General features: G+C 41.8%; 1 protein-coding gene across 3 annotated transcripts in view; it reads right to left on the bottom strand.

The window, feature by feature from the left end:
- Window positions 1-25,835, bottom strand: part of LOC129860196 (CUB and sushi domain-containing protein 1-like) — a 588,526-nt gene that overhangs the window by 160,593 nt on the left and 402,098 nt on the right. For all 3 annotated transcript variants that reach the window (XR_008760312.1, XM_055930581.1, XM_055930589.1), the window contains exons 16-22: window positions 23,747-23,885; window positions 23,387-23,574; window positions 21,746-21,934; window positions 19,252-19,368; window positions 18,809-19,024; window positions 4,387-4,575; window positions 3,145-3,314 (exon numbers count right to left, since the gene is read on the bottom strand). Coding sequence is in view for 2 of the 3 variants with exons in the window: in XM_055930581.1 (XP_055786556.1) it covers window positions 3,145-3,314; window positions 4,387-4,575; window positions 18,809-19,024; window positions 19,252-19,368; window positions 21,746-21,934; window positions 23,387-23,574; window positions 23,747-23,885 (1,208 nt within the window). In the remaining variant the exon portion in view is untranslated. The remainder of the gene's footprint in view (window positions 1-3,144; window positions 3,315-4,386; window positions 4,576-18,808; window positions 19,025-19,251; window positions 19,369-21,745; window positions 21,935-23,386; window positions 23,575-23,746; window positions 23,886-25,835) is intronic.

Raw genomic sequence — 25,835 nt, 5'->3', positions numbered from 1 at the left:
CATTGCTTAGGCTTACATTCATTGATGCGTCTTGCTGCCAAATTGACCTTTTTTGTAGCCTAAAAAGTCGGGACACCTGAAATGGGTTTGAAATTGTCTCTGGAAAAACCTCAACCTAACATACAAGTTCAAATGGCTACAATGTGTATTACCATGAACATCAAATAGGCCTACTAGTAGCCAGTGATGTAATGGTAAAAAAAAGGTGAGTAAACTCTGAAATCCTGTCTCTTTCTAAAAAAAAAGGTAACACTCCCTATACTTTCAATGCATTTTTCTGAAAATCTGAGTAAACGGTGTTAACCCTCCACTAGGCCTACACCACTGTCGGTTGCCTACCCTCTTTTAGCCGAGACAATTTAACACACATGAATACACCCAGAACAGGTAGCCTACATTCAATATAATACATGAGTAGAATCAAAACATGTTTTGATACTGTAAATCACAAAATGTATTTTCTTACATTAATGGCATTAATGACAGTGTTATTTGTAATTATTAAGCATTTAACAATTGAATTAGAAAATGTAACTTAAACCTTGTACGAATCATGGATCTTGGAGAATGCCCTGTAAGTGTAACTATGCCTACATAACATTTCGCCATGAAATGTTTCGCCATGAAAACAGCTCCCATGGGCACACAAATCCCAAATAACGTAGGCCTATGCCATTGCAAAATCGAATGCTTCTAACCGAAAGTTAATGACAGTAGGCTTATAAGTCACCTTATAGGCCTACTGTCATTATCGGATAGCCAGCCTGCTTGTTGTATGGATTGGATGCGCATTGGTGTCTAGCTTTAGGCTAGTTGTCTAGTGATATTGTCGACCATCATCAGCTGATCCAGGAAAGAAAACAAATATTTATAGAAAATGATAAAGCTAATTAAATGGTCCATTACTTCTAGCCACGGAGAACACCAGTACCCGTGCGCATCTGAAAAACAAAGCAATGAGCGCTCTAAACAGCTGACTGACAAAACCAAACAATGATAAATCAACTGATAAATCTAATACATTGGAATAAAGGCTATTTTTATCAAGGATGCATGGCAAACAAATGGCGAAAATGAAGAAGTACAAAGGAAAATCTACGCGTAAAGTAGCTCCGCTGAGGCTGAAATTCAACACTACTAAATGGACAGCACCACCACATAGAAATAAATGGTTAAAACCATGACAAAGTGGTGGGGGTGTTTGTTTAATTTAGAAGCGTTTATTTTAATATTTACCGCTGTAAAACATATTTAACACTACATTTGAAAGAAATAGGAGAATGGTTCAATTAGCATTATTTAGAAACCGTTCTAAAATGTTTGTTGCAGTTAGGGCAGCTAATGTCTCATTCAGGGGAGCTAGGCCCACCTGGCTCCCTGTAATTCACACCTTGACTGTACAGTATGCAGCCTCTTGCAGTACAATGACATTATTCGCAGAGTGGCAGCGTGAGTAGTTTGAGTGAGCAGTTACCATTCAATCAATCAAGAAAACAATAAAGATACATATTCTACATACATACTATGAATGCATACACAAAGGAAGAATATGTGGGGCCTTCCAAAGGATAGTGTGGGCCTTCCAAAGGATAGTGATCAAGACAAAGGGAGAATCATGTTCATGCGGGGAAACCAGAAGGGTGCCTTTTCCAAATAACATACTGTATATATTGAGACTACACAGAGAAGTGTGCTGTTTAATAAAAAAAATGGCAGAGGTCATCATAAATCAATGTCAGTTTTCCAATTTTCTAACACAGTTAACATTGTTTCAACCCTGAGCAGAGTAGTAGGCTGGGTTACATAATTCAAGACCAAAATGAGGAGAAAATATATTTCCTGTGTTTGACTGAGCATTTCCAATGCAGAAGAAAGTTTCAAGACCAATCAATTTACAATATAAAATACAATTCATTTGGAAGAACAAAATGTAAGAACTAAAACATTAGATGAATGCAACATTATTGGGAATCCTTCAGTCTCCGCAAAATCATTATAATACAAGAAACACAATGGCAAACAATGCAGGAGGTCAGGGAATCCTTGAACCCTTTTGCTACCCAATTTCATGATATCCAATTGGTAGATAGTCTAGTTTCATTGCTGCAACTCCCGTACGGAGTCGGGAGAGGCAAAGGTCAAGAGCCGTGCATCCACCGAAACCCAACCAAGCCACACTGCTTCTGGACAAAATGCTCACTTATCCTGGAAGCCACACGAATATGTCAAAGGAAACACCGTACACCTGGTGACTGTGTCAGCCTGCACTGCGCCCAGCCTGCCACAGGAGTTGCTAGTGCGCGATGGGACAAGGATATCCCTGCCGGCCAAACCCTCCCCTGACCCGGATGACGCTGGGCCAATTGTGCGCCGCCCCATTGGTCTCCCAGTCGCGGCCAGCTGCGACAGAGCCTGGACTTGAACCCAGACTCTCTAGTGGCACAGCTAGCACTGCAATGCCATTGTGCAACTCGGGAGGCCCATAATCTTTATTTGTTACAGCAATAAGCAGTGCCACTTCTGCACATTAGATAGCACTATAATGGGAAATAGTCGGTATAAGATATCCAATAAAACTTTAAATGTATTCTTTCAATCAAGAACTTTGCCATTAGGATAAACATTCCTTCCTGAATCCCCTTCCACTTCCTCAATTATTGGCTATTAGATGCACAGAATGTATGATGAAAGATTAACAAAAACATTTCATTGTACAAGCCACATGCACAGGCATTTCAGATTTCTCATATGATGTTACACTCAAAGAGAACACTTATCCACTCTTGTTTTCAATAACATATCTGTATAATTAGTGGTCTTCAGGGATTGTTAAAAACGTATTTCCCTCACAGTGCTCTATATTCCTCAAGCTCTGTCACCATGTAATGTTAATGAAGGCATTAATAGTTCATGATCTGACTGAGTCACTGGCTCTGGTCTCCTACAAGTTACCTTGGGTCATATTCAAACTGCATTCAAAGAGAAGATGGTGCAGTGAAAAAGTCCCACATTGAGCCCTTTATTAACCATTTATGCACCTTGCAGTAAGAGGATTATGCGTGGGGCAGTATTTATGTGTAACATCAACAGAGTAAATATCCAGTGTAGTGTATGAGTGATGTGTAGTGTGTGTGTGAGACTCACCTTCAGGTAATCCCCCTCATGGAGCTGGAAGTGAGTGGCTGTGACACGGATGCCCTTCCCTGTCTCCGTCTCAATGCGGTAAATGCACTCATGGTTATTGTCATAATTGGATGGGTAATTGGGTGATAGCAGAACCCCCTCACTCCCAACGGTAGTGGCTCCACATTCAGCTAGGCAGAGACACAGAGAGAGAAAGAGCAGGAAAGAGAGAGACAGAGCAGGAGAGAGAGAATGAGCCAAAGAGAGAGAGTCAGAGAGACAGAGGAATGGAGATAATTTGATATTAAGACATTTCATGGCAATCTGGGTTTGAAGCAAGAAAAATATCTTAATTAACTTTAGAGAACTGTCAAATTTCCCAACACACTAGAAGCTGCTGATTCCACAGAACGAGAGAGAGAGAGAGTTAGAAGACCTGTGAGAAAATGTATATCTGGCGGTCATGAAACTGAAGAGGGGCATTAAAGGAGCAGTTTAACCCAGAGAGAAGAGTTCACCACAAATATTCAGCAGGTTGAACCCAGAATACTTCCGCAGCTGCTGCTCTGTTACCCACTGATGGGCCAATCAGGTGTTGCTCTGTTACCCACTGATGGGCCAATCAGGTGTTGCCCCTGTTGGAATGTTACCCATTGGCATATTGATGAATCGCCACAACAAAAACTTGAGAGCAATATGAATTAATGAACGGCTCTCTGAATTAAGTGTGTGTTGGTCACAAAGGCTCAGGGCTGTGCTGGAATTGGATGTCCTTGTAGTTAATATTCTGATGTTGTTCCTCAGATATAGAAAGAAGCAGATGTTGCCTGTAGAACTTGAGCTGTGTGAGCTTGAGCCCGAGTTAAGTTATCGTGGGGTGATTGCCTAATTTTCTCTACTGAACTTTTTATGGGAAAGCACAAGGTTCTTTGTAGGGGATGACAAAATGACAGCCAGATCATCTGTTAGCACAATAGATATGATATGTGTATAACTGTGTCCAAACTCTGCCCATAAAAAAGTATGTAATTGATAATAGGAACGAGCTGAGTTATATTCTTGAGATTGTAAATGAACAATTTGACTTTTTTCTGCAATTGAGGTAAATCAATCAATCCATTAGAAACTAGCTCATTCACTTGCATTACATTGTATGTTCGGTATAGCTCATTCTCCTGTCATGGGTAAAGTACAGTACAAGTTTTTTCAAAGTACAAGTATTCCCAGTTTGTCCAAATGAAATGAAAGCATGTGTCCACCTACCCACACACCTTGGCAGGGCTCCACTCCAGACCCTACGGCCTCCCCCCAGGCAGGTGATCTTGTGGTCCCCCTCCAATCGATAACCCGGGAAGCAGGAAAAAATGAGTGAGTCCCCCACACCAAACTGGAAACCAACTCGCCGGCTGTAGGCTGGCACTCCTGGATCTTCACAAGGCTCTAGGCTGTACTCTGTGGAATACACCAACATGTTTATTAACTCTCAAACTACCAACATACAGTATTTTACATACGTGGACATTTTGTCCCCAGAAACTATTGGAAAAAACAACAATCATCGCAAAATATCAACTTATTTCTTATCAAAATATCTTTAGACATGTAAATAATGTTATCTGAAATAAATAATACATTTACCATAACAGACTGATGTTTTAGCAAAATTACAGTTATTTTGCATATCCTATAAAACTAAAATACTATAGGTTTAGTACAATCCACATTAGTACTAAAATGTAGATTTGCTATAATTTAAAATTTAGAAATATATATTTGTGGTAAAAATGACCAGAATTTGAAGTAATCTAAAATATAATCTATGTAATCCCCAAAAGTAATTATTTACTGCATCATGAGAAGACCATAAGCAATAACTAGTAATGCTGCATACTCTAAGGTTAAAATCTCACCATTTTGGTAAAAATAGTTATAAATTGCTGAGGAATAGTCACATTTAAAGACACAAGCTCAATTACATAGTACAAATATGAAAATATTAAATATTCTATATGATGTATTTGGTATTCAACAAAACTGTATGAATAAGGCTTGAAATTACATATGCTTTATAACTATAGTACAATAACATTCAAAAAAATATTAAAAAATATTTAACCTTCCTTATAACTGTAAAGTATATATTTGTATGTTTAGTATTAGAGAAAATGTGCATAATTTCTAAGGTTCTCTCTTGATCAAAACATCTACGCCAACCATCACACAGAGCTCTAGCTTGGCTTCCTGAACTCATCAGGAACTCGCCTTTCATCTCATATTAATTAACTTGTCCATCTATAACTAACAGAAATAGTTATTTGTTTAAAAAATATTAATGGATATAAATCAGTATCTGAATGTGCTATAGTGATGAAACCACTCTCTCCTGCTGTGCTACAATGTAAGGATGTACAGTACGTAGCCTCGTTATTGTTATGTACATTTCTTGTGTTACTTTTTGATTGATTTTATTATTTATCTTGAGTTTATTTAGTATATATTTTATTAACTCTATTTCTTGAACTGCATTGTTGGTTAAGGGCTTGTAAGTAAGCATTTCACGGTAAGGTAATACCTACTGTATTGTGACAAATGTGACAAATACAATTTGATTTGATTGTAGGAATGTGCTTTGTCAGTGGCTGTGAAGTAGGGAGAGAGCCAGGAGTTGATGGACAGTCTGAAGAGTGAATAAATTGGTAGAAGGGAAATCCCAGCTTCAATTGGTTTCAGATTTCACATTCTGTTGGAACTGGTACCAGAACCATGCAGGCAGTGGTGTAGTGGAGGGTGTACGCAGGTATACCCACTTATTTTTCATTATTTCTTCACATTTTAGGCGCAGCAATATACACACACGGCAGTAGGACTATGCATGAATGTTCAAAAATGCAATTTGTGGAAACACACCATTCTAAAATGTGCACAGCACATGCAAGCGGTTTCATGGACCTAGATGGAAATATACCTTTGAAATAGGGGGGATTTAAAGATGCAACAACTATCATGGTTTGTTAATATGATTAGGATAATACCTTTAGCTTCTATACAATGAAATGCAGTTGAAAGAAAGCCAATAGAACAGGAGAACGCATAATGAGTATGCCTTTATAAAAAATAATTGCTTCCACGTTTCTATGGTAGGTTTTCGACTATAGGCTACGAAGCAAGGTAAAAGAGACATGCCTCATAATTTGAAGTAAAACTTCCAGGTTTCAAACAATTAAGGAACAGGAAAAATATAGCGACGCTAATGATAGGCCTAACCGTTCACTGGCAGATGGAAAGACTTTCCCCAAACCCCTCTCTATTAAATGTTAACTAGCTACAAAGTAGCCTGCGCCTACCTATCAGAATGATATGATTATTTTCATCAATCCAGTGTCCATTTTGTTTGCAAACTCCATCTCAGCTAATCAAACCATAGTGCTAGGTGCCTACACACGCACAGGTACACAGTAAACATTTTAAAAAGTATCGCGTGGTAGTGCATGTTTGAAGTCGCTTACTTCATACTCCATTGGAAAACTGGATTACGTTGTGCAATTTGACAGAGGTCACAGAGAATTAAGTTTTTATAAAAAACGACAGATTGCTGCACAAAAAGAAAAGTCCCTTCAAATCAAACTTTATTTGCCACATATGCGCCGAATACAACAAGTGGAGACTTTACATGTGCAATGCTTACTTACAAGCCCTCAAACCAACTGTGCAGTTCAAGAGGAAGAAAATATTTACCAAGTAGGCTAAAATAAAAAGTAATAATAAAAAGTAACACGAAAAGAATAACAAAAACAAGGCTATATACAGAGGGCGACCGGTATCAGGTCAGTGTGCAGGGGTACAGGCTAGTTGAGGTAATCTGTACATGTAGGTAGCGGATGTAGCCTGTAATCCATGGCTTCTGTTTGAGACATGTATGAACAGTCACTGTGGGGACGACGTCATCGATGCACTTTTTGATGAGGCCGATGACTGAGGTGATGTATTCCTCAATGCCATTGGATGAATCCCGGAACATATTCCAGTCTGTGTAGCATCCGCGTCATCTGACCACTTCCGTATTGAGTGAGTCACTGGTACATCCTGTTTTAGTTTTTGCTTGTAAGCAGGAATCAGGAAGATAGAATTATGGTCAGATTTTTTCACGCCCTGATCTGTTTCACCTGTCCTTGTGATTGTCTCCAGCCCCTCCAGGTGTCGCTGATTTTCCCCAGTGTATTTATCCCCGTGTTTCCTGTCTCTCTGTGCCAGTTCGTCTTGTATGTTTTTTCAAGTCAACCAGCATTTTTCCTGTTCTCCTGCTTTTTGCTATTCTCCTTTTTCTAGTCCTCCTGGTTTTGACGCTTGCCTGTTTCTGGACTCTGTGCCCGCCTGCCTGACCTGACCACGAACCTGTATGCCACTCTGTACCTCCTGGACTGATCTGGTTTTGACCTTTTGTCTGTCCACGACCATTCTCTTCCTTTTGGATTAATAAACATGGTAAGACTCCAACCATCTGCCTTCTGTGTCTGCATCTGGGTCTCGCCTTGTGTCATGATAGTACGAACTGGCCATGACAGACCCAGCAGACTTGGACCAGCTCTGCCAAGCTGTCTCCCTGCAGGGAACACCATTAGGAGACATTGGGAGTTGTTACAGGCCCTTTTGGAAGGGCTCAGTTCCTTGACGGATTGCCACGCCCATGGGTTAACTTCACTAGGGTAGGGGGCAGCATTTGGCATTTTGGATGAAAAGCATGCCCAACTTAAACTCCCTGCTACTCAGGCCCAGAAGCTAGGATATGCATATTATTAGTCGGTTTTTATAGAAAACACTCTGAAGTTTCTAAAACTGTTTGAATGATGTCTGTGAGTATAACAGAACTGATATGGCAGGTGAAAACCTGAGAAAAATCCAACCAGGAAGTGGGAAATCTGAGGTTTGTAGTTTTTCAAGTGATTGCCTGTCCAATATACTGTGTCTATGGGGTCAACTAGATGTCAACAGTCTTTAGAACTTTGTTTCAGGCTTCTACTGTGAAGGGGGAGCGAATAAGAGCTGTTTGAATCAGGGGTCTGGCTGAAAACCATTAGTTTAGTCACGCATGCGGCCGTGAGCGCAAGCTCCTTTCCTTTGCATTTATAAAGACAAAGGAATTGTCCGGTTGGGATATTATTGAAGATTTATGATAAAAACATCCTAAAGATTGATTCTATACATCGTTTGACATGTTTCTACAAACTGTAATAGAACCTTTTTGACTTTTCGTCTAGACTTTGTGCTCGCGCCTTGTGCAATTTGATTACCGAACTAAACGCGCGAACAAAAAGGAGGTATTTGGACATACATGATGGACTTCATCGAACAAAACAAACATTTGTTGTCTAACGTGGAGACCTGGGAGTGCCATCAGAGGAAGATCATCAAAGGTAAGTGATTAATTTGAACTCTATTTCTGATTTTTGTGACACCTCTCCTTGGTAGGAAAATGGCTGTATGGTTTTCTGTGGCTAGGCGCTGACCTAACATAATCGCAAAGTATGCTTTCGGCGTAAAGCATTTTTGAAATCTGACACAGCGGTTGCATTAAGGAGAAGTTTATCTTTAATCGTATGTTAAACACTTGTATCTTAGATCAATGTTTATGATGAGTATTTCTGTAATTTGATGTGGCTCTCTGCACTTTCACCTGAATGTTTGTTTGAGACGATGCGTTTCTGAACATAACACGCCAATGTAAACTGAGACTTGTGGATATAAATATGAACTTTATCGAACAAAACATACATGTATTGTGTAACATGAAGTCCTACGAGTGCCATCTGATGAAGATCATCAAAGGTTAGTGATTAATTTAATCGCTATTTCTGACTTTTGTGAGCCCTCTCCTTGGCTGGAAAATGGCTGTATGGTTTTCTGTGACTAGGCGCTGACCTAACATAATCGCATGGTGGGCTTTCACAGTAAAGCCCTTTTGAAATCGGACACTGTGGTTGGATTTACAAGAAGTTTATCTTTAAAATGGTGTATAACTCTTGTATGTTTGAGGAATTTTAATTATGGGATTTCTGTTGTTTTGAATTTGGCGCCCTGCAATTTCACTGGCTGTTGTCGAGATGGGATGCTACCGTCCCACTTGTACCAGAGAGGTTAAAGGCTATTATGAAGCAAATCAGGGAGATAGCTCAGAGGCTGCCTGCCACCTCTGAAAAACCCCAATCACCCAGCAATTTTTTCCCTCTCTGTGGTGAGTTTGTATAGCCTATTCCGGCTCCCCGAGAACCCCGCTTACGACCACCTCCTCTCAGTGCTCGCTTATTTTTGAGCCATCTTCGTTTCCTTCAGACCGATTCGAAGATAGCATATATCATTACGCTTATGTCGGGAAGGGCGCTCTCCTGGGCTACGGTAGTTTGGGAGAAACGATCTGGAGGTCATCTGGAGGAATTTATGGCAACGGTGAGAAAGGTATTTGAGTCTCCGGTATCTGGGAGAAAGGCGGCCAGTGAACTGCTTGACTTATGCCAGAACACCCGTAGTGTAGCAGACTACGCGGATGATTTTCGCACGTCTCTTTTCGATACTTTTCTGCACGGATTACCTGAGGATGTAAAGGATGAGCTAGCTGCTCGGGAATTGCCGGTTGACCTCGACTCCCTTATCGTCCTAACCATAAAAATCAATGGACTCCTAAGGGAACGTAGGAGTGAGAGGAGGTCTCGTGCACACTCCTGCACCCGCTATGGCTCGTTCACCTTCGAGGGAATCCGGAAGTTTTTCAGAAGGCAGCTTTTCCGAGAGGATTCGAAGCCACCCGAGCACTCTCGTGATTCTACAATGGGTGAGTTGGATACTCCTGAGCCTATACAGTTGGGAAGAGCTAGGTTATCAGTTGGGGAATGCTCACGGAGCATGAACAGTAACTATTGTCTGTACTGTGGAGGGGCAGGACATTTTATAGCTACCTGCCCTATTAGGAAACCCTTGTCTCTAATGGGTACCAGCACTATGGTGAGTCAGACTGGGAGTTCCTAATTCCCATCACCCGCACACCCTTTTTTGTGCTTGTGCTGTGGGGAGACCAATCAAAGTTTCTCCGAGTACTCATTGACTCCGGGGCTGATGAAAGTTTTATGGATGCCACTATTGCTTCAGAGCTTGTTATTCCCACTCAGCCTCTCTCTGTTCCCATGGATGCTAGGGCACTGTACGGCCGCTCTATAGGGGAAGTCACTCATAGTACTGTGCCCGTTCAATTACGGGTTTCTGGTAACCACAATGAGACTATACAGTTCCTCCTCATTGCATCTCCCCATGTTCGTGTCGTTTTGGGATGTTCCTAGCTACAAAAGCACAATCCGGTGATTGACTGGACCACAAGCTCCATCCTGGGTTGGGGCCCATTTTGCCAGCACAGCCTTCCCCAAGTCGCCTTCCTCGGGATGTTAGCAAGACTGTGGGTGTCTCAGCTATTCCCACTGAATACTATGATCTCCTGGAAGTGTTCAGTAAGGCATGTGCTACTTCCTTTCCCCCGCACCGTCCTTATAACTGTGCTATTGATCCTCTGCCAGTCACTACACCACCTCTGGGTCGGTTGTATTCTCTGTCCGGACCAGAGACCAAAGCTATGGAGGAGTACATAGAGGAGTCTCTGGCCACTGGGGCCGTTCGTCCGTCTGCATCTCCTGCCGGCGCAGGGTTTTTCTTTGTGGAAAAGAAGGACAAGACCCTGCGTCCGTGCATTGACTACCGGTGACTTAACTTCTTGATGATAGGGTGCAGAATTTTCACTTAGGGAAAAATAGCGTGCGCAATTTCAACTTCGTGCTACTCATCCCCAGAATATAAGATATGCATATAACTAGTAGATTTGGATAGAAAACACTCTGAAGTTTCTAAAACTGTTTGAATCATATCTGTAAGTATAACAGAACTTATATAGCAGTCAAAACCCTGAGGACTAACTTTTTTATTGTTAAGTTCCTCTATGTTCAATGGATTGTTTTGGGCAAACCAGAATTCTAATCAGTAAATGCGCAGTTTCTACTGCTTCCACTGGATGTCGCCATTGTATGGAAAATGGTTAAGGTTTTTTCTTAGTGAGGTGAACAAGATATTGACCCGGAAGTGGAGGGACGTCGTTTGTTTATGTTTGAGATTTGGGCAAGACGTGAAATGTTCCGTGAGTTTGTTGATATCCTGTATTGAAAACAGATTGACCTGTCTTCAATTTGATCGATTATTAACGTTTACAAATACCTTAAGCTGTATTACAAAAGTACTTTGAAATGTTTTGGCAAAGTTTAGAGGTAATTTTTTTTAGATATTGTGCCGTGATTTTGTTCAAATTGAACGCTGTTTTTCCTGGTACAACGGCGCCAAATAAATGGACAATTTGGATATATATGGATGGAATTAATCGAACAAAAGGACCATTTGTGATGTTTATGGGACATATTGGAGTGCCAACAAAAGAATCTCGTCAAAGGTAATGCATGTTTTATATTTTATATTAGCGTTTTGAGTAGCGCTAGCATGGTTGAAATAGGCTACACTCTCTTGTTTACATTGGGCTATCATCAGATAATAGCATCTTATGCTTTCGCCGAAAAGCCTTTTTGAAATCTGACATGTTGGCTGGATTCACAACGAGTGTAGCTTTAATTTGATATCTTATATGTGTGATTTAATCAAGTTTAATTTTATATAATTTTTTTGAATTTGGCGCTCTACATTTTGACATGGCTGTTGGGACGCAAGCGTCCCATCTATCCCAGAGAGGTTAACGGTAAAAAATTGTTATCCCCTACCTCTCCTCTGTGTTTGAACCTCTCCAGGGAGCCACCATGTTTTCCAAGTTAGACCTTCGAAATGCCTACCACATGGTTTGGTTATGTGAGGGGGATGAGTGGAAGACAGCCTTCAACACAGCCAGTGGACATAATGAGTACCAGGTCATGCCATTTGGACTCACAAATGCCCCCGCTGTTATCCAGGCTTTGGTCAACGATGTGCTCCAGGACATGCTAAACCGTTTTGTTTTCGTTTATGTTGACGACATCCTCTTTTTTCCTGATCTGCCCAAGAACATGTACTTCATGTCAGACAGGTTCTTCAGCGCCTCCTGGAGAAACAATTGATTGTGAAAGCCGAGAAGTGTGAGTTCCACCACTTTCTGGGATATGTATTGCTGAGGGTAATATTCAGATAGATCCTGAAAAGGTGAAAGCAGTGGTGGATTGGTCTCAATCAACGTCCAGGGTGCAGTTGCAACGGTTTCTTGGTTTTGCTAACTTCTACCGACGTTTCATTCTGGATTACAGCACCCTGGCGGCCCCCCTCTCGGCACTCACCTCTCCCCAGGCACCATTCAAATGGTCTCCAGCTGTCGACAAAGCCTTTGTGGACCTGAAGAATTGGTTCACAACAGCTCCTATCCTCATCCATCCAGACCCCTCACGTCAATTTGTGGTGGAAGTTGATGCTTCGGATGTTGGACTGGGGACCATCCTGTCCCAGCGATCAGCCTAGGACCAAAAGCTTCATCCCTGTGCCTTCCTGTCCCATCGTCTCAATCCTGCAGAGAGGAACTACGATGTAGGCAATCGAGAACTCCTGGCGGTTAAGATGGCGTTGGAAGAGTGGAGGCACTGGCTGGAAGGAGCAGAACAGCCATTCTTGGTCTGGACCGACCATAAAAATGTAGAATATCTCCGTACAGCCAAGCGCCTCAACTCCATGCAGGCCCGGTGGGCCCTCTTGTTTACCAGATTCAACTTCACCATTTCTTACCAAACCAGGGTCAAAAAATGTGAAGCCTGACGCTCTCTCACGCCTATACAGTTCCTCTATTACACCCTCGAACTCCTGAAGGATCGACCACGGGGTAGTGGTTTCCAGTACCTGGTTGACTGGGAGGGTTATGACCCGGAAGAGAGGTGCTGGGTTCCTGCTAAAGACATCTTGGACCTGGCCCTCATAGCCGATTTCCACCGCCGACACCCCGGTCAGCCAGGTATGCACCCAGGTAGGACACCAGGTGGCGTCCCTAGGGTGGGGCAGGGTAATGTCATGCCCTGATCTGTTTCACCTGTCCTTGTGATTGTCTCCACCCCCTCCAGGTGTCACTGATTTTCCCCAGTGTATTTATCTCTGTGTTTCCTGTCTCTCTGTGCCAGTTCGTCTTGTATGCTTTTCGAAGTCAACCAGCGTGTTTCCCATTCTCCTGCTTTTTGCTAGTCTCCTTTTTCTAGTCCTCCTGGTTTTGACCCTTGCCTGTTTCTGGACTCTGTACCCGCCTGCCTGACCATTCTGCCTGCCTTGACCACGAGCCTGTCTGCCACTCTGTACCTCCTGGACTCTGATCTGGTTTTGACCTTTTGCTTGTCCACGACCATTCTCTTGCCTACTCCTTTTGGATTAACTTCTTATGGCTGCAGGGGCAGTATTGAGTAGCTTGGATGAAAGGTGCACAGAGGTGCCCATAGTAAACTGCCTGCTCCTCGGTCCCAGTTGCTAATATATGCATATTATTATTTGTATTGGATAGAAAACACTCTGAAGTTTCTAAAACTGTTTGAATTATGTCTGTGAGTATAACAGAACTCATATGGCAGGCAAAAACCTGAGAAGTTCCACTTCCTGTTAGATTTTTTTCTGAGGTGGCAGATTTTCAACCAAGCTCTCATTGAAATTACAGCGAGATATTGATGAGTTTTCACTTCCTACGGCTTCCACTAGGTGTCAACAGTCAATAGAACTTTGTCTAATGACTCTAATGTGAAGGGGGGCCGAATGAGACAGGAATTAGTAATCACTGCCATGAGGTGACCACGCATTGAACACGCGCCTTCACATGAGGAGGACCTCCGTTCCACCGCTTTTCTGAAGTCAATCTAATTCTCCGGTTGGAACGTTATTCAAGATGTATGTTAACAACATTCTAAAGATTGATTCAGTACATCGTTTGACATGTTTCTACTGACTGTTACAGAGCTTTTGGACATTTCGTCACGTTATAGTGGATACGCTTTGTGACTTTGGAATTGTTTACCGCTAACGCATTAACCAAAGTAGCTAATTGGACATAAATAATGGACATTATCGAACAAATCAAGCATTTATTGTGGACCTGGGATTCCTAGGACTGCATTCTGATGAAGTTCATCAAAGGTAAGGAAACATTTATCATGTATTTTCTGGTTTCTGTTGACCCCAACATGGCGGCTAATTTGGCTATTGTTCTGAGCTCCGTCTCAGATTATTGCATGATTTGCTTTTTCCGTAAAGTTCTTTTGAAATCTGACACAGCGGTTGCATCAGAGGTATATCTATAATTCCATGTGTATAACTTGTATTATCATCAACATTTATGATGAGTATTTCTGTTGAAACAATGTGGCTATGCAAAATCACTTGATGTTTTTGGAACTAGTGAATGTAAGGCACCAATGTAAACTCAGATCTTTTGTTATAAATATAAACTTTATCAAACAAAACATGCATGTATTGTGATACATGAAGTCCTATGAGTGTCATCTGATGAAGATAATCAAAGGTTAGTGATTAATTTTATCTTTATTTCTGCTTTTTGTGAAAGCTATCTCTGTAGCTGGAAAAATGGCTGTGCTTATTGTGGCTTGGTGGTGACCTAACATAATCGTTTGTAGTGCTTTCGCTGAAAAGCATATTTGAAATCGGACACTTTGGTGGGATTAACAACAAGATTACCTTTAAAATGACAATAGACACATGTTTGAGGAATTTTAATTATGAGATTTCTGTTGTTTGAATTTGGCGCCCACTGGCTGCTGTCATATCGATCCCGGTAGCGGGATGCAGCCATAAGAAGTTTTAATACACATTGTAAGACTCCAACCATCTGCCTTCTGTGTCTGCATCTTGGTCTCGCCTTGCGTCATGATAGATTTGCCAAATGGAGGGCTGGAGAGAGCTTTGTACGCATCTCTGTGTGTGGAGTAAAGGTGGTCTTGGATATTTTCCCCCTGGTTGCGCATGTGAAATTTGCTAAAACTGATTAAAGTTTGCCTGCATTAAAGTCCCCGGCCACTAGGAGCGCAGTTTCTGGTGAGCATTTTCTTCTTTGCTTAAGGCCTTATAGAGTTGGTTAAGAGCGGTCTTAGTGCCAGCTTCGCTTTGTGGTGCTAAATAGACGGCTACGAATTATAAAGATGAGAACTCTCTTGGTAGATAGTGTGGTCGACAGCTTATTATAAGGTACTCTACCTCAGGAGAGCAATACCTCGAGACTTCTTTAATATTAGACATTGCGCACCAGCTGTTATTGACAAAAAGGCACACACCATCACCCCTCGTCTTACCATAGGTAACATATATTTTCTGCCGGTGCATGGAAAACCTGCTAGCTCTATATTGTCAGTTTCTTCGTTCAGCCACGTCTCGGTGAAACATAAGATGTTTCAGTTTTTAATGTCCCGTTGGTAGGATAATCTTAATATTAGGTCTTTAATTTTATTTTCGAACGATTGCACGTTAGCAAGAAGAATGGAAGGCATTGGGAGTTTACTCGCTCGACTCCGGATTCTCAGAAGGATCCCCGATCTGTGTCCCCTTTTCCGGCATCTTTTCTTCACGCAAAAGGTGTGGATCTGGGCCTGTTCCAGTGAAAGCAGGATATCCTTCTCGTCGGACTCGTTAAAGGAAGTTTCTTCCAGTCCGCGGTAATTAATCGCTTTTCTGATGTCCAGAACTTATTTTCGGTCATAAGAGACAGCAGCACCAACATTATGTACACAATAAGTGTAGTCTGGCCCAGGAGTGTGAAGGTGAACGGAAAGGCTCTGGAGCAACGAACCGCCCTTGCTGTCTCTGCATGGCCGGTTCCCCTCTCTCCACTGGGATTATCTGCCTCTAACCCTATTACAGGGGCTGAGTCACTGGCTTACTGGTGCTCTTCCATGTTGTCCCTAGGAGGGGTGCGTCACTTGAGTGTGTTGAGTCACTGACGTGGTCTTCCTGTCTGGGTTGGCGCCCCCCCTTGGCTTGTGCCGTGGCGGAGATCTTTGTGGGCTAGACTCGGCCTTGTCTCTGGGTGGTAAATTGGTGGTTGAAGATATCCCTCTAGTGGTGTGGGGGCTGTGCTTTGGCAAAGTGGGTGGGGTTATATCCTGCCTGTTTGGCTCTGTCCGGGGGTATCATCGGATGGGGACACAGTGTCTCCTGACCCCTCCTGTCTCAGCCTCCAGTATTTAGGCTGCAGTAGTTTATGTGTCAAGGGGCTAGGGTCAGTCTGTTATATCTGGAGTACTTCTTCTGTCTTATCCGGTGTCCTGTGTGAATTTAAGTATGCTCTCTCTAATTCTATCTTTCTCTCTTTCTTTCTTTCTCTCTCTCGGAGGACCTGAGCCCTAAGACCATGCCTCAGGACTACCTGGCATGATGACTCCTTGCTGTCCCCAGTCCACCTGGCCGTGCTTCTGCTCCAGTTTCAACTGTTCTGCCTGCAGCTATGGAACCCTGACCTGTTCACCGGTCGTGCTACCTGTCCCAGACCTGCTGTTTTCAAGTCTCTAGAGACAGCAGGAGCGGTAGAGATACTCTCAATGATCGGCTATGAAAAGCCAACTGACATTTACTCCTGAGGTGTTGACTTGTTGCACCTTCGACAACTACTGTGATTATTATTATTTGACCATGCTGGTCATTTATGAACATTTGAACATCTTGGCCATGTTCTGTTATACTTTCCACCCGGCACAGCCAGAAAAGGACTGGCCCCCGCTCATAGCATTGTTCCTCTCTAGGTTTCTTCCTAGGTTTTGGCCTTTCTAGGGAGCTTTTCCTAGCCACCGTGCTTCTACACCTGCATTGCTTGCTGTTTGTGGTTTTAGGCTGGGTTTCTGTACAGCACTTTGATATATCAGCTGATGTAAAAAGGGCTATATAAATACATTTGATTTGATTTGAATAAGTAAAAAAAAAATTACACAAAACGCAAAAAAAATAACAAAATTGCACAATTGGTTGGGATAATGTAAAACGTCAGCCATGGTCTTCGGTACCATCTTTCAAACACTGTTACATGTGTTTTGTAATCAAAGTCTGGTCTGTCAAAGCGTCTGGTTATTATTATTATTTATTTAGAAATGTTTGTGTAGAAAAGAACCATGGAGTTGGTGGAATAATTCTTTAATTCATGGCCACTTACTCAGCTGGGCCAGGGGCGCTTTAATTAGGTCAGGTGGCAATGACCAACAGATCTCATCCACGTAAAAGGAGGAAAACGCCATCGCCTGATCTCGCCTCTTTCTCTTAACTCTGTCTGCTTCAGAAGTTCTGTGCGTCCATGAATCCACCACAGACTACTCAGTAAATATACCACTTTATGGTTAAAGGAATTCCTGCCTCAGTCTCATCTATTCCTCTGTCACCTGACACGTGACCACCTGTTCACCTTCACTGTCATTCATCCTACCTGTCCAGCTACCCACACAGATTCCACTAATCTTTCAGTTTGTATTTAATCTGTTTGGTAACGCCAACCTGTCCTGTTCTCTACTCACCACCACTATGAATTGGCTCCTACTTGAGCGTGCCGTTGAAGATAGGCACAGGCTGCAAACCTCTCGTTATTTGGTTTCTCCCGTTTCTCAGGGGTGTTTTCATTGTTTATTGGAAATGTTTATGCTAACTGTGTATTTGTTTTCATAAACGTGTTAAGTGTTGACCATAAGAATGTTAATTGGGCAATTTTATAATAACTTTAAAGTGTGCTATTTAGAGGTTTAAATGGTTTATGCCAAGTGGTTATTTAGGATTCCCTAATCCTCATTCAGGGCAGTTTGTCAGTTTTTGCCTTGTATTCGAGTTTAGTTATTATATTATTGGCCGAGTAAGTTTATTATTTTGCAACCAAGTTATAGGCCCAATGTAATGTTTTTATCTCAATATCAGATCATTTATGGGTAATAATTAAGTAAATTACTGTGATTGTTTTCCATTAAAATTGTCAAAAATATACACAAATAAAATTTCTCAAGACATTTGCTAGGACTGTCTCAGAGTGGTCTGAGTGGGGAGGGAAAAGGCACCAAAGGGATACATTGACCACAGAGTTGATCAATCCACCACACCGGAGGAGCCTAATGGATCCACCACAGCGGAGGAGCCTAATGGGAGGAATATGTAACCTGAAAACTAACTGTTATTGGCAGAGGTTTGGAAATATTTTGGTTATTGGTCTATTCACCAGGAAAGCTAAAACTCCACCCATGCAAAACCCGCGGATTAGAATGTCCTGTATAAATTGCATTTTCAACCAGCAACTGTCAGAAATAACAGTGATCATATTTTTTCCCGCACTTTTTCAGTGTTAGTTTCATCAGCTGTTGTACACATATGAAACACAGGAAAAAACATAAATTTGATTGCACTGGGCCTTTAATGATTTTGGTCATGTTTAAAATGTGTACATTTCTGTAGATACAACTCTGGATACAGTCTTCTCCATCACCTGCACTATAAATAAATACCGCATTTGATCTACTGACATCTTAACTGTTACTGCCCCACACTGGATCTCTATCCTAACACAATGCCATTTACAATTGCATTTATAATCAATAACAATGTTCTAATCACTGCAGTCACATCAGATATTTGAATCCACATGAAACGGACTCTTAAAATGATACATTATACACAATGCATGACAACCCACCTGAGAAGGACATGTTGAAACCTTCATAGGACATGGAGAAATCTGAGACGAAGCGGAGCTGGGCGCTAAAGTTTCCAAACAGGCCGGCCTTGATGGAGGGGGGCAGGATGGAGCCAGTGAGCCTGGCCACGGGTTCCATGAAGCTGCCGTCCTCTGTGATGAGGAGGTAATCATGGGAGTCCTCCAGGTGGAACGTGTGGAAGAGCAGCTGCACTCCTGGAGAGATTCAGATAAGATTAGGCCTCCCTAAGTCACACATCAAAATCCCTGTCTCTACGTCACACCAGCCCTAAGGGAGGGCTGGGGCTTAATGTTGATGAGAATATAGAGATACATCATTCAAATGGGGTGATGTAGGCCTAGTCACAGACGCTTTTACTTACTTAATGCTGCAACAAATTATTGGTTGGTTCTTACTGTAGAGAGCTATTCATGAGTCTTACCTTTGCCATGAGACACCTCTATCGTCCATGTGCAGTTCAATGAGTTTGGGTAGAAATCAGGAAATCCAGGGGAGAGAATGGTTCCTTTTTTACCAAAGATATAACCACCACACAACGCTAAGGGAAACAAAATGAAACACGTTGTGAACAAGTGTATGAGGCATTGTTTTCTAGACTCCCATACATTGAGAACTGAACATTATCAGTGATAAATTAATGCCATTTCTTGCATAACAATCAGTGGTTTTAGAAAAAATAAATTATAACAGCATTTAAATAAATAAAGATGCAAATGATTATGAGCTCGTATCATTAGAATTTTGATTAGTATGCCAATAGCGCAGAACATTGCTCAAAGAAATTGCTAAATTAAAAAGTCCAGGTGGGTTTGAAACCAGAATTTAGGTCAGAGCCTGCAAACAATATCCCTGGGTGTACGATAATCTCTTTTGCACTTTGTAAATGTTCTAAACAAACTTTTAGTCACTCCTCCATGTTATTTGTAGAGACAAACCTAATGACAATGTGAAACACAGACGTAGACACATGTTTCTAGATTAAAAGCCTCAGTTTACCCAACTAAAGCTGAGTAAGATGAAGACATGGGATACTGTACACTGATAGTGAGTCTGTCTGGGAAGATCAAAGGCGAACTTAATAACCGAGGCAGAATTCTGACAGGATAGACTCTGTCAGTGGAGAAAGTCAGGCAGAGTCGTCGAAACAACAACTTATTTACAAGATAAATAAAAAGGGAAGAACAAGTTAAAGGAATATGCTAATCTACTTTGGTTTCAATGTACATTTTACACTTTAATTGTACTTACCATGTTTTTGAAGCATGGAATCTATAACATGAATGTATATGTGAATAGACAAACAGAGGTCCAGAACCTCTAGCCTATGAGGATGAAGTCACTCAGTGTTTATATTTGGTGTGAGGATCTGTTAAATGGTTTGAAAATAGCTGAAAAAGGAAGCTGGCGTTCCCACGATAGCACAGGTTCCTATGAACAAATGCATGGAGTTGGCACTTGCAATTATACCCGATTCCGTAGGCTATGGAGATGCTGGTGATTAAATGGGGCTCATATCGCGCGTGTTATCATACACGCCCAAGGCTACCACTGAAAGTTAATCAACGAGGATAGTTCTTTTGAGTGTGAGACAAATAAAAATATCATAATTGCATGGTATCCCAGCATGCGTCTACATATTTACTGAGGTCTGAGTCGTCCCGTTTGAAAGAAGAGGGGAAGATATTTTTGTTGTGAAAAACAAGGTGTACCTTCCCCCAAAGTGAGGGATCCTTGGAAATCATAACAAATTACTTCTGGTATAGATATCACAAAGCGGGCCACAAAAGCAGCACTGTATGTTTATGATAAGACATGGATAAGACAAATTGTGGGTGTAAACAATCCATATCTACAGTATCGTCTTTGCCACAATGAAATGGATCATAAAGATGGCCCCGCTCTTAAGAGCTTAAGTCCTGCTTGCACCATAAACACAGCAGTGGGCAGGAGGAGACAGGTGCTCAGGATGCAGGACTAGTGAACCATTTCTACGGGATATGAAGAGTGCATTTCTGCTGCACTTCTAAGAATGAGGGTTCTAAGAATTATACTACAAGAAAAACACAATGATGGATGATCAATGTTATGCTCTGTGATTGTTCATTATTTTTCACAATTTCCAAAAAGTATTGTGCCATAATCCTCCTTCTAATATAAAACATTCTATCTCTTCCTGAAATGAATGGGTGATAAATCCAATTTAAAAACCAGATAGCAGCTTTGTCTAGAACAGGACCTGTCTATTGCATATGCCTACAGCCTTGTGGAATGATAGAGTAAGTAAGAGGGACAAATAGGCAGATACAACGGAAGAAAACATTTCATATATCTGAATGGGATGTGGAAATGCCACCACTGTCGATCATGAAGGTCAATTTCAGAAGAGAACACATTCTGTATCAGACTTGGCTGGAATAGAAAATACAACTGATAAGCTAGTTGTCTGGAGGATGATATTGGGTGTACAAAACCTGACGGTCAAACGCTTGACTTACTGGAAAAATATGCTGTACAGGTTTATTTTCATCCCAAGTAGTGAGAAACAAATGAGATAAACAGTTAGAATAATGTCTTTCTGCAGAACCTCCACCCTGTCTACTGCCTCTCTGACTCTCTGTTGTCCGACATCCAAAGTTATCTTAGTGTGTATATTCCAGTCACCTCTCCTCTCATCAAGAATTAATGAACTCAGCCCTCGAGGGGAGTCAAAGAGGCTTACCCTTTCCCCCAGATAAGAGAGAGATTCATTAGCAGGGAGTTGTGTCTCCCACATCTCTTTCTGTGAATGTGATGGGGAGTGTGAGGAGAAGTGGTGATAGCTGGGTGCTGCCACGCACGTACTGTAAGTGCACCTGACACGAACAGGAAAAAGGAGAGGAAGGAAGGGTTGGACGAGGCTAGATGGGGTACACTACCATCACAGCTGGGCAGTGCGTGATTCCACTGATGGTTCCTCTCACACACGATAGGTTCCTCATCGCTCAGCGTGTAGCCTTGATCACAGCTGAATGTCACCCTGGAGCCAATGGCGAAATTGTTCCCATGCCGCTTTCCATTGACCGGGATCCCAGGATCTAAGCAGGAATCTGTTTCCATCATAATACCTTTAGGGATAGAAATAACTATTTAATTCCAATTTCAGGCCCTAAATGTAATAGAGAATGGTGTCATAATTGCTCTTTACTGTATAAATCATGAGAGGGAGACACAAGGAGTTCTCTCTCCATTTCATCCCTTGATGGAGGGTTGTTCTCATAGAATATATTGTAATAATGTTCAAATGTGAATTTTATTAATGAGTTTTTCCAAATAGCACACATGAAATGTTTATAAAGCACAATAGATGTCATTAACAATTTTCAGCCATCTGTCTGGATTTGGTAGTCATGTCTCATCCCTGCTTACTTAAAATGACAGCCAGTATTGTGCTATAGTAATTGTGGTTAGGTTAATATAGGAAACATTTATGGCATACATTTTTTGTGAGTATATAGTATGGAAGCTTGAAAAAATTCAGAAAGTATTCAAACCCCTTGACTTTTTCAACATTTTGTTACGTTACAGCCTTATTCTAAAATGGATTTAATAAAAACATGTCCTAATCATTCTACACACAATACCCAATAATGACAAAGCGAAAACAGGTTTTTCGATATTTTCTCCCATTCTTTTCTGCAAATCCTCTCAAGCTCCCCATCCAACCTGACAGAGCTTGAGAGGATCTGCAGAAATGAATGGGAGAAACTACCCAAATACAGGTGTGCAAAGCTTGCAGCGTCATACCCAAGAAGACTCAAGGCAGTAATCGCTCCCAAAGGTGCTTTAACAAAGTACTGAGTAAAGGTTCTGAATACTTATGTACATTTTTATTTCAGATGTACATTGTTTATACATTTGCAAAAAAATCTAAAAACCTGTTTTTTGCTTTGTCGTTTTGACATATTGTGTGTAGATTGATGAGGGGGAAAACAGTTTAATCCATTTTAGAATAAGGTTGTAATGTAACAAAATGTGGAAAGAGTCAAGGGGTCTGAATACTTTTAGAATGCACTGTATCATAGTATTTGGAGGAAGAATTTGGCTAGCTATTTTACAACACTATTGAATTGTTGATAGATTACTAAATCATCTTATTGCAAATGACAGCCTAGTGCTATCATTGGTGATGTAATAACGTTATATCTCATGAGCTAAATCTCATGAGGTTGGCCTTCGTAATCACCAATTATTTGGCATTTAAATCACAGTCCTGTTCAGGCAACAACACTAATGATGACAAGCTATCAAAAATAAGTGTCAATCTAATTTCACAGCTCCTACACCACTTCAGTAATATTGAAATGGTGTAAGAGCTGTGAAATTAGATTTACACTTCATGTGATCACAACACCCACCACACGAGCTGAGTCAATATTGACATCAGCAGCAAACACATGAAAGCGATATTGCACCACCAGTTGTAGCCATTAAACATTTTGTGGATTGCAAACACAACGTCCTCAGCTTTCAAAGGTAGCCCTGTGGATACATTTCAAATTGAAAACCGTAGAACTCACTGTCGTAGCGGATCTGGAAGCCCACGCTGGAGCGACTGTTGTCCGTGGTGAATAGCAGGTACATGTAATTACTGGTGCTAATGAGAAAATAGGGCGCCTGAGTGCCATGATACTCTCCGATTAAAGGAGAGGAGTTGGAGGGGCCATCCCGAATCTCCAGTGTGTCATAATTAACCTCGGTCTGAAATCTACATGAAAACAGACAAAAAAGAAGGGGAAATGGAAGTAAATTAGAAGCTACTATTCCATCCAGGCAATTTTAAGTAGCCAATCATGGCAGATTATCTCAAACGGAATTATTGTGTGAAATTGAAATAGCTGCATCAAGGTCAAGATCAATTCTAAACAAAATAGGAAAACCTGTCAAAGGATATCTTGATGGCGTGATCTTTGCTGGCTTCAATAACCCATTCACAGTTCAAAGAATCTTTGTAGTATCCCGGCCAGCCAGGGGACAGCAGAACTCCAGTTGGAGCTGTTAAATGTCCCCCACAAGGTGCTAGAGGGGAAAGCATAATCTTAGTGGCAAGGTTCTGACATAGAGAGCTTACAAGTCTATATGCAACAGTGTGCAAAATGTAACAGTATACAGTCATGGCCAAAAGTTTTGAGAATGACACAAATATTAATTTCCACAAAGTTTGCTGCTTCAGTGTCTTTAGATATTTTTGTCAGATGCTACTATGGAATACTGAAGTATAATTACAAGCATTTCATACGTGTCAAAGGCTTTTATTGATAATTACATGAAGTTGATGCAAAGAGTCAATATTTGCAGTGTTGACCCTTCTTTTTCAAGACCTCTGCAATCCGCCCTGGCATGCTGTCAATTAACTGCTGGACCACATCCTGACTGGTGGCAGCCCATTCTTGCATCATAAATGCTTGGAGTTTGTCAGAATTTGTGGGTTTTTGTTTGTCCACCCGCCTCTTGAGGATTTATTACAAGTTCTCAATGGGATTAAGGTCTGGGGAGTTTCCTGGCCATAGAATCAAAATATCAATGTTTTGTTCCCAGAGCCACTTGGTATCACTTTTGCCTTATGGCAAGGTGCTCCATCGTGCTGGAAAAGGCATTGTTCATCACCAAACTGTTCCTGGATGGTTGGGAGAAGTTGCTCTCGGAGGATGTGTTGGTACCATTCTTTATTCATGGCTGTGTTCTTAGGCAAAATTGTGAGTGAGCCCACTCCCTTGGCTGAGAAGCAACCCCACACATGAATGGTCTCAGGATGCTTTACTGTTGTCATGACACAGGACTGATGGTAGCGCTCACCTTGTCTTCTCCGGACAAGCTTTTTCCGGATGCCCCAAACAATCGGAAAGGGGATTCATCAGAGAAAATTACTTTACTCCAGTCCTCAGCAGTCCAATCCCTGTACCTTTTGCAGAACATCAGTCTGTCCCTGATGTTTTTCCTGGAGAGAAGTGGCTTCTTTGCTGCCCTTCTTGGCACCAGGCCATCCTCCAAAAGTCTTTGCCTCACGGTGCGTGCACTCACACCTGCCTGCTGCCATTCCTGAGCAAGCTCTGTACCGGTGGTGCCCCGATCCCGCAGCTGAATCAACTTTAAGAGACAGTCTTGGCGCTTGCTGGACTTTCTTGGGCGCCCTGAAGCCTTCTTCACAACAATTGAACCGCTCTCCTTGAAGTTCTTGATGATCTGTCTCCTTGATGATCTACTTAAGGCGCCGACAGAGATGGCCACCTCGCTTCGCGTTCCTAGGAAACTATGCAGTATTTTGTTTTTTTACGTGTTATTTATTACATTGGTTTCCCAGGTAATCTTAGGTTTTATTTCATAGAGTCGGGAGGAACTACTGGATATAAGAGCAACGTCAACTCACCATCATTATGACCAGGAATACGACTTTCCCGAAGCCGATCCTGTGATTTGCCCAACATCCGGGACAATGGATCGGATCCCAGCCGGCGAACCAATACGACGATGCCGTAAAAGGGGCAGACGAAGCGGTCTTCTGGTCAGGCTCCGGAGACGGGCACATCGCGCACCGCTCCTGAGCATACTACTGGCCAATGGCCAGTCTCTTGACAACAAGGTTGATGAAATCAGAGCAAGGGTAGCATTCCAGAGACACATCAGAGACTGTAACGTTCTTTGCTTCACGGAAACATGGCTCACTCGAGACACGCTATCGGAGTCGGCACAGCCAGCTGGTTTCTTCACTCATCGCACCGACAGAAACAACCATCTTTCTGGTAAGAAGAGCGGCAGGGGGGGTATGCCTTATGATTAACGAGACGTGGTGTGATCATAACAACATACAGGAACTCAAGTCCTTCAGTTCACCTGACTTAGAATTCCACACAATCAAATGTCGACCGCATTATCTACCAAGAGAATTCTCTTAGATTATAATCACATATTCCTCCCCAAGCAGACACATCGATGGCCCTGAATGAACTTTATTTGACTCTATGTAAATTG

Source organism: Salvelinus fontinalis, chromosome 1, assembly GCF_029448725.1.
Source record: "Salvelinus fontinalis isolate EN_2023a chromosome 1, ASM2944872v1, whole genome shotgun sequence".
In the NCBI taxonomy this organism is placed as follows: domain Eukaryota; kingdom Metazoa; phylum Chordata; class Actinopteri; order Salmoniformes; family Salmonidae; genus Salvelinus; species Salvelinus fontinalis.
This window is presented reverse-complemented; position numbering and strand designations above follow the sequence as displayed.